The 10,398-nt window shown below is 40.9% G+C and overlaps 1 protein-coding gene across 1 annotated transcript; it reads left to right on the top strand.

Moving 5' to 3' along the window:
• Nucleotides 1-497: 497 nt before the first annotated feature.
• Nucleotides 498-10,077, top strand: snx20 (sorting nexin 20). Its single transcript, XM_030366568.1, has 4 exons — nt 498-648; nt 737-921; nt 1,048-1,187; nt 8,758-10,077. Exons 2-4 carry the CDS (start codon nt 810-812, stop codon nt 9,427-9,429), a joined length of 924 nt encoding a protein of 307 aa, XP_030222428.1. The 5' UTR covers nt 498-648; nt 737-809; the 3' UTR covers nt 9,430-10,077.
• The last annotated feature ends 321 nt before the right edge of the window (nt 10,078-10,398 follow it).

The raw sequence follows: 10,398 nt of genomic DNA on the forward strand, positions 1-10,398 counted from the left end.
TATATTGTCATCTTAATAATGCATATTGTCATCTTAATAATGTTAATCATTTGTCCCCCACAAAAGAGAAATAAAGAGGGCAAAGTTCAACTGGCATTATTGATGATACATTCTCACTCTCTCTCGCTCTCTCAGTCTCTCTCTCTCTCTCTACTCTCTCTCTCTCTCTCTCTCTCTCTACTCTCTCTCTCTCTTTCTCTCTCTCGTAGCGACAAATTATTCTGTGCTCTTGTTTTCTTCACCTGCTCATTCCTGATTATATTTTTAGAATACAGAAACGATTCTGCATTGCTCTCCTGACCTTTGTGATAGATCACCAACTCATTTTCAGTGTGAATATCTTTTTAAAGAACTATAATAATGATACATATTCTAAAACAAACCCAAACAAAAAACAAACACACACACACACACACACTCACACACACACACACACACACACACACACACACACACACACACACACACACACACTGGTCTTTCACTTCCTCACCGACCTGTTGTTTTGTTCCTCTTGCTTCACTCTTCCTTACTATGAGGAAAGCAAAAACGAGAAACTCTGATAACGGTAACAAAGCACACCAGGACCTTTTACAGTAACTTACAAACCAAGGAGAAGCTACAGAGCGTCAGGAACCAGAGACAAAGGAAAGCTGGGGAGTGGGTCAAAACCACAGCTTATTTTTTTCAGGGGCTGAAACAGTTGGTTTAAAATGTTTTTTTTGTCATTTTACAGATGGATCGCTGATCACCGTCGTCCCTTTGACCATTTGTACCTTCGTTGACCCTGACCTAAGGTGACAACTTCCATGGCAGAAGGACAGCCAATAGAAGCTCAGCACCAGCGGTCTCATGGACACCAGCAGGAGAATAATCCAACCTGCCCAGAGCCGACTGAAACACAGGGGACCAGTACTCTAGGTTAGTTTTACCCAAAGAACACCAGATTTGGGCTTACAACTGAAACTGCATGCTTTATCGGTTACTAAATGTTTATGTGTGTGCGTGTGTATGTGTCTGTGTGGGGGTGCACTTGTGTGTGTGAAGAAGACCCAGTCTTTTCCTGTTTGACTACCAAGGAGCTCCAGCAGAACCTGAAGGAGATGAAACAGAGAAACAGAGGCATCAAGCTGCTGTTTGAAATCAATTCCACACGCATTATTGAAGACAGCCTCACCAAATATGTGGTGAGTGGCGAAATGCTTTCATGCTCACACTCTACAAGTCCTCGATGGAAGATAACACACTATGGGTAACCCTTCCTTTTACAGTCCCCTAATTACTAGGTATTTACCCGGTACATACATGGTAAATTATAGTGTATTACTGGGTAATTACCACTGGTAATAAGAAGGTAAATACAGAGGTAGTTACCCGGTAAATACATGGTAAATCATAGTGTATTACTGGGTAATTACCACTGGTAATAAGAAGGAAAATACAGAGGAATTATCCGGTAAATTATAGTGTATTACTGTGTAATTACCACTGGTAATAAGAGGATAAATACAGAGGAATTACAGCTGATGTACCAAGTAAAACCATCACTATTACCCATCAACTCAACTAAGTAGCGTGTAGTTGTAACTGTTTTAGGTTGGTAATAACTCAGATATTGTGTACTTCCTACGAAATTAGGCAACCAATTCTTAGAAACACCTATTATCCAAGGTTTATGTTGGCAACAGCCCAAATTTAATGATGTACAATCTAGAAATTAGCATAGTACTTTACAATAAAATACTTTTTCTTAGTTATTATTCATAGCTACACCCATCTAGAAAGGGTTTATTCGATTTACCACTATGGAATTACTTACCTGGTAACAACCTCTGCAGGAATCTGTTTTCCTCTAGTGTCATGGTACATCTTCTTAAATACTGGGTATGAAGCCGTTTGTTTCCGTGGTATTACCAGGTTCTTACCATATAATTTATAACAGATACATTCCATTATCCATGCAGTCAACACAAACTTGTACCATGTACGTTCTGCGACGTTACCAAGTAAAAAACGACAATTTACCCAGTAATTAAGCTGAAACTGTACTGTAAAAGGAAGCCTCGTTTGTTTCCATGGTATTACCATATTCTTACCATATAATTTGTAATACATTATTCCCTTTTCCATCTAGTCAACACAAACTTTTACCATGTACGTTCTGCGACGTTACCAAGTAAAACACGACATATTTACCCAGTAATTAAGCTGAAACTGTACTGTAAAAGGAAGCCTTGTTTGTTTCCATGGTATTACCAGGTTCTTAGCATATAATTTGTAAGACATTATTCCCTTTTCCATGCAGTCAACACAAACTTGTACCATGTACGTTCTGCGACGTTACCAAGTAAAACATGACAATTTACCCAGTAATTAAGCTGAAACTGTACTGTAAAAGGAAGCCTCGTTTGTTTCCATGGTATTACCAGGTTCTTACCATATAATTTGTAATACATTATTCTCTTTTCCATGCAATCAACACAAACTTGTACCATGTACGTTCTGCGACGTTACCAAGTAAAACACGACAAATTACCCAGTAATTAAGCTGAAACTGTACTGTAAAAGGAAGCCTCGTTTGTTTCCATGGTATTACCAGGTTCTTACCATTTAATTTGTAACACATTATTCCCTTTTCCATGCAGTCAACACAAACTTGTACCATGTACGTTCTGCGACGTTACCAAGTAAAACACGTCAATTTACCCAGTAATTAAGCTGAAACTGTACCGTAAAAGGAAGCCTCGTTTGTTTCCATGGTATTACCAGGTTCTTACCAGATAATTTGTAATACATTATTCCCTTTTCCATGCAGTCAACACAAACTTGTACCATGTACGTTCTGCGACGTTACCAAGTAAAACACGTCAATTTACCCAGTAATTAAGCTGAAACTGTACTGTAAAAGGAAGCCTCGTTTGTTTCCATGGTATTACCAGGTTCTTACCATATAATTTGTAATACATTATTCCCTTTTACATGCAGTCAACACAGACTTGTACCATGTACGTTCTGCGACGTTACCAAGTAAAACACGACAATTTACCCAGTAAGTAAGCTGAAACTGTACTGTAAAAGGAAGCCTAGTTTGTTTCCATGGTATTACCAGGCCTTACCATATAAGTTGTAACTGGTTATTCCCTTTTCCATGCAATCAACACAAACCATATATGTTCTGCAACATCGTTCACCAGTAGTTAAGCACTTTAATTGTTGTTATAAAACCCCAAACCACTGTTGATGAAAGGCATATTAAAATTAAACCAAATCAAAGGCTTATCTTTCAAACAATGCATATCTCACAAACAAGCACTGAACACTGAAGAAATCGGACAAAAAAAAGAGCCGTCCACATTAACTCAATTTAAATGTTACTGATGGTGTTTTCATAAAACACATGACATTGTTATGGCAAGTGACCACAAGGAAGACTGCTTCAACCTCTTCAATTTGAATAAGCGGTGCATGCCATGCAGCAATCTGCCTATGGGAGCATCTTTGTGATAATTCGCAAACCAATGAGTCCACTCGATGAATGAGAGTTGACTCTTTAGTGTCTTCTCTGTGAGGTATCCCTGCAGTCTCCACATCTGGGATTTGAAGGCTGACCAAGACCTGACCAGGTACCTCCAAATCTCCCCTTCCATACTGCAATAAAGAATCAGAAGACAAGAAAATAAACATTAGGACTGTCAATTAATGAACATTTCTAGAACATGTAGAACTCAAAGATTATTTTGTTTATTAGTTAAAAAAGGATGCTGGTCCTCTGGCCATTGTGTTTGGTCATATTGAAAAGAGAAAAAGGCATAGCCATAAATACAGTTAATAGGACGGGAGGGGACAGGCTGTTAGCTCCGGTTAGCACTTTAGCATCGAGCTAGCGGAGCTTCTGTCATTCAAATAACTCGGACATGTTGTTTAAAACCTTTAACACCAAATTTATTAAAATATCCGGATTTAATCGGGCTCTCTCCCATAAGTACAGTTAATAGGACGGGAAGAGACTCTGTTAGCCCCGGTTAGCGCGATGCTAAAGAGCAGCTCTACCGGAGCATGCCACCTCAACAGGTGCAAGTTAGCCTCCGGTTTGATATTCGCCAGATATTCGGTTTACCACCCAATCGGATTCATCAACATAAGTGCAATACATTACGGGCTTAGTATGTTGAGGACGGTGCATCGCGAAAATCACAAACACATGTTGTCGCCATCGATGTCTGTGCAACAAAGTCATTTACGTTCTGGCTGCTACCTGTTTTAGGGACCGTCAACAAGTTACACATACCGACTGGTGGCAGAGACGTTACCATGGAATTGTTTCTGGAAATAAATCATATAAAATAATATAAAAATCACTAAAAAATACATTTTGTCACCTGATTGTAGTAGTAGTTGCCAATGGTGGTCTGCTACTTACTGCAGGTAACTTTGCTAATATATTGCATTATTGTTAAACGGAATGCAATTAATAATTTCAAACATAGTTTAGTCGATTTTTTTTCGAATATTAAACTATTAACTGCATTATGATTAACTATATTGCAATATATTTGTGTGATTAATTTCCTGAAACAATTCCATGGTAACGTCTCTGCCACCTATCGGTGAGTGTAATTTGTTGACGGTCCCTAAAACAGGTAGCAGCCAGAACGTAAATGACGTTGTTGCACAGACATTGATGGCGCCAACATGTGTTTGTGATTTTTCGCGATACGGTGTCCTAAACCGTCCTCAACATACTAAGCCCGTAATGTATTGCACTTATGTTGATGAATCCGATTGGGTGGTAAACCGAATATCAAACCGGAGGCTAACTTGCACCTGTTGAGGTGGCATGCTCCTCTAGAGCTGCTCTTTAGCATCGCGCTAACCGGGGCTAACAGAGCCTGTCTCTTCCCGTCCTATTAACTGTACTTATGGGAGAGAGCCCGATTAAATCCGGATATTTTAATAAATTCGATGTTATAGTTTTTAAACAACATGTCCGAGTTATTTGAATGACAGAAGCTCCGCTAGCTCGATGCTAAATGGCGAACCGGAGCTAACAGCCTGTCCCCTCCCGTCCTATTAACTGTATTTATGGCTATGCCTTTTTCTCTTTTCAATATGACCAAACACAATAGCCAGAGGACCAGCATCCTTTCTTAACTGATATCAAAATCATCTTTGAGTTCTACATGTTCTAGAAATGTTCATTAATTGACAGTCCTAATGTTTATTTTCTTGTCTTCTGATTCTTTATTACAGTATGGAAGGGGAGATTTGGAGGTACCTGGTCAGGTCTTGGTCAGCCTTCAAATCCCAGATGTGGAGACTGCAGGGATACCTCACAGAGAAGACACTAAAGAGTCATCTCTCATTCATCGAGTGGACTCATTGGTTTGCGAATGACCACAAAGATGCTCCCATAGGCAGATTGCTGCATGGCATTCACCATTTATTCAAATTGTAGAGGTTGAAGCAGTCTTCCTTGTGGTCACTTGCCATAACACTGTCATGTGTTTTATGAAAACACCATCAGTAACATTTAAATTGAGTTGATGCAGACGGCTCTTTTTTTTGTCTGATTTCTTCAGTGTTCAGTGCTTGTTTGTGAGATATGCATTGTTTGAAAGATAAGCCTTTGATTTTGTTTAATTTTAATATGCCTTTCATCAACAGTGGATTGGGGTTTTATAACAACAATTAAAGTGCTTAACTACTGGTGAACGATGTTGCAGAACATATATGGTTTGTGTGGATTGCATGGAGAAGGGAATAACCAGTTACAACTTGTATGGTAAGAGCCTGGTAATACCATGGAAACAAACAAGGCTTCCTTTTACAGTACAGTTTCAGCTAACTTACTGGGTAAATTGTCGTGTTTTACTTGGTAACGTCGCAGAACGTACATGGTACAAGTTTGTGTTGACTGCATGGAAAAGGGAATAATATATTACAAATTATATGGTAAGAACATGGTAATACCATGGAAACAAACAAGGCTTCCTTTTACAGTACAGTTTCAGCTTAATTACTGGGTAAATTGTCGTGTTTTACTTGGTAACGTCGCAGAACGTACATGGTACAAGTTTGTGTTGACTGCATGGAAAAGGGAATAATGTATTACAAATTATATGGCAAGAACCTGGTAATACCATGGAAACAAACGAGGCTTCCTTTTACAGTACAGTTTCAGCTTAATTACTGGGTAAATTGTCGTGTTTTACTTGGTAATGTCGCAGAACGTACATGGTACAAGTTTGTGTTGATTGCATGGAAAAGGGAATAATGTATTACAAATTATATGGTAAGAACCTGGTAATACCATGGAAACAAACAAGGCTTCCTTTTACAGTACAGTTTCAGCATGGATTAAAGTTCTCCGTCGCTACGACGGATATCCGTCATTTGGAGTTCACAGGCCACTTCACATCTCCGATAACGTCGGGACAAATTTACAAACAGGCGTCATTTGGATAAACTAATCGCATATTAAGGATCTAAATAGGTACTTTCTCGCATAAAAAAATATTAAAACTTAAGAAAGTGATGTATTAACAGCACTGAAGCGAGAATTAAAACAGCTTTTAGCAGCTTTACCGCTGCCGCGAAATGCATTCTGGGAAACTTGCATACTGTATACTGCGGTGCAGTCGGTCTGCTGTATACTGCATACTGAATCCCACATTCAGTATACAGTACATACCGCGCAGTATGTAGTCGGCAGTACGGTAGTATGCAGTTTCGAACATTGACATAATACACGCGTGTATTATGTCGTCACACGTCAACGCCGGTAAAATTGTCAAATTATATAGTGAGTATTTAAAAGGTCTACCGTTAAAATTGACTGAAAACGCAAGCATTTTAATGTACATCCCGATTACGTCTCTTTGTTGTGTTAGTGTTGAGTGTCAGAGCGAAAGTTAAGCTAGTATGAACTCCCTTATAATGATTGACGGCTCTGATGTATCGGATATTGATAAAACACAAAAAAATAAATGGAGATGGGCATGGCTGACGGAAACGGGGAACGATGGCAAGCCTTTTTTAGAGAGTAAAATATGAGACAAGCTTTGCAAAAAAAAAATCTTAGTCTAATTGAAAAGACAACAAAAAAATTGCAATAGATGCAAAAGAACAGCTGTTTAAAATCCTCCTCCTGTAAAACAGTATTGGTCGAGCATTTAAACGTGATGGCTGCATTTGGTGCTGACGTCTTATACATTTGTATTTCTTAAGCAGGTGTCAATTAACCTAACCTGGAACATGTTTCACACACTGCACGTGACTTGGCTGTAGCGCGAATAAAATTTCAGTCAGAAGATTTTTTTTCACTTTAATCCCTGAGTTTCAGCTTAATTACTGGGTAAATTGTCGTGTTTTACTTGGTAACGTCGCAGAACGTACATGGTACAAGTTTGTGTTGACTGCATGGATAATGGAATGTATCTATTATGAATTATATGGTAAGAACCTGGTAATACCATGGAAACAAACGGCTTCGTACCCAGTATTTAAGGAAATGTACCATGACACTAGAGGAAAACAGATTCCTGCAGAGGTTGTTACCAGGTAAGTAATTCCATAGTGGTAAATCGAATAAACCCTTTCTAAATGGGTGTAGCTATGAATAATAACTAAGAAAAAGTATTTTATTTTAAAGTACTATGCTAATTTCTAGATAGTACATCATTAAATTTGGGCTGTTACCAACATAAACCTTGGATAATGGGTGTTTCTAAGAATTGGTTGCCTAATTTCCTAGGAAGTACACAATATCAGAGTTATTACCAACCTAAAACAGTTACAACTACACGCTACTTAGTTGAGTTGATGGGTAATAGTGAAGGTTTTACTTGGTACATCAGCTGTAATTCCTCTGTATTTACCCTCTTATTACCAGTGGTAATTACACAGTAATACACTATAATTTACCGGATAATTTCTCTGTATTTACCTTCTTATTACCAGTGGTAATTACCCAGTAATACACTATGATTTACCATGTATTTACCGGGTAACTACCTCTGTATTTACCTTCTTATTACCAGTGGTAATTACCCAGTAATACACTATAATTTACCATGTATGTACCGGGTAAATACCTAGTAATTAGGGGACTGTAAAAGGAAGGGTTAGATAAATGTAGTCCTCAAGTTGACTGTAGTCCGTATAGAAACAGAACACTTGAAATCCAACGGCAGCTCTGTTTCATGACATTGCTTCCTACTTGCTTGCTGATGTAGTCCATTCAGACGCATAGTTAAGGCCTAGCAAGGGGGTAGGTTGTCTTGCTCAAGGATCCAAGGTAGGCTGCAGACATTGGGGATCAAAACCAAAACCTTTTGAAAGGGAAGTCAAACAAACACCTTAGCCACTCCACTGGTTTGATGGTGCATTGTTAAGGGCTGATTATGGTTCCACGTCGACGTAACACAAGGGGGGTTACGGACCCATGACGTCCTTGTGGACCCTCCTTGCGTCCACCACAAGGGCCTGGCATGTGCCTCTCAAAGATGTTAACCTGAACCACAACAAGGGCTGTGATTGGTCCGCTCACCAAAACCCGACGCAGAACCAAAACAGGTTAAAGACTGCGTCGAAGCGCATGCCTGGTCCTTGCGTTGCGTCGACGTGGAACCGTAATCAGCCCTTTATAGGAAAATCTGAATAAATCTGAATATTTGTGTGTTGTATTTCAATTATGTAAATGGGGATTTCACATGAAGGTGGATCAGGTCCATAGTGAATGTGTTATGTCTTCCCCAGCTGTACCAGATTGTGATAATGCGCTCCGGCAGCTACGACTCCCAGCGTGTTGCAATAGAGCGCCGCTACAGCGACTTTTTCCGCTTCCACCAGCAGCTGCTGGAGAAGTTCAGCGAGGAGCTGGAGGAGGTGCACTTCCCCCGGAAGCTCCTCAGCGGGAATTTCAACCCTGAAGTGATCGCGGAACGCCGGTTGGGCCTTCAAGACTACCTCGGCAAAATATACGCCGTCCGATGCGTCCGATACTCGAGTCATTTCCCCGAATTCTTCACGGGACAGGAGCAGAGGCGTGCCCACGACCTGCTGCGCGCGGGGCAGTTCAAGCCCGCCACGGAGCAGCTCCAGGCCACCCTGACCCTCCTGGAGAAGGTGGCCCCCTGGCAGAGCGCCACCCTGCTGGTCCCCACGCTGTGCGCCCTGGCCGTGGGCCACCGGGACCTGGAGGAGCTGGGAGAGGCGTTCTCCGCGGCGCACAGGGCGCTGCCCGCCGTCCGGCGCTACGGGCTCCGCCGGTACAGAGCGGCCCTGCTGGAGCTGCTGGTGGACGTGGGCTACCAGCTGCAGCGGCCCGTAGCCCAGCTCCAGGAGGAGCTGAGCCTGTTTAGGGATTCAGAGAGGGGGCGGGTGTCTTCTGCTTCACTGAAAGAGGTGGTGGTGCAGGAGTTTACCTGAGGACAGAGGCCCTCTGGGCGGGGCCCGCTGAAGGGGGGCCTCTGGAAGGGGCCCTCTGGGAGGGTCCCCATGAATGAGGGCCTCTGGGTGGGGCCTGTTGAATGGAGCCTATTGAGCCTATCTGGGAGGGGCCCGTTGAATGTGCAACACGGTTGCTAAGAGGTCTCTACGAACCTTGGATCATGTTTAAATCTGAATGTAAAATTGGTTGTTCCACTTCCAGGAACAGCTAGTGGACCCCGAGAACGCAAACCAGCAACAGGGACAATTTTAGGAATCCATAAATTGATTAAAAGACCAAATTACAATCTAGTCAAAATGATAGCACTGTAAGTGTAGCTCCTTGTTTTAGTGATTAAACCTAATCCCTGTGTTATAAGGAAGTCACAACGCATTGAGCAAAATGTTTACCCAGACACAATTTATCAGGTCAAACGAAGGGGAAGCAAGAAAGTCCTAGATTCTGATGTCAGTTTCTGATCCGCAAATTAGTTTAGCCTGTTGAAATCATGTGGCTTTATTAAGAGGCCCATTTCACATGCACAAGTGTAAATGTACTAAAAACAAACGTCATGAATCAGCAGCCCCATCACAATCACAGCCCTTGTATGCATCTTTATCAAAATAAAGTATTGAAAAACAGAAATAGTAGCCTTGTTGAATGAGTACACTGATCTATAATGTTCTGCGTATTTCACCAACATGCTCAAGTATAGACTATTAGATGTTAAATTAATTTTAAGCAGAACGGGTTGCATTAGCTTATTATGTATTGAACGTAAAATCACCTCCAAACCTAACAATCTAACCTAAATCTATCCATCCCTAAAAGACACCCTAAACTTGACCAAATGCATAAACTTAACTATAACTCAACTATAACTAAACATCTCTTATACCTTAACCTAAAAGGCCAGACTCACAACCATCCTTAAAGTAATTTGTCAAAGTCCTTTACCGACATTGTGC

This window comes from Gadus morhua, chromosome 9 (genome assembly GCF_902167405.1).
Source record: "Gadus morhua chromosome 9, gadMor3.0, whole genome shotgun sequence".
NCBI lineage: Eukaryota > Metazoa > Chordata > Actinopteri > Gadiformes > Gadidae > Gadus > Gadus morhua.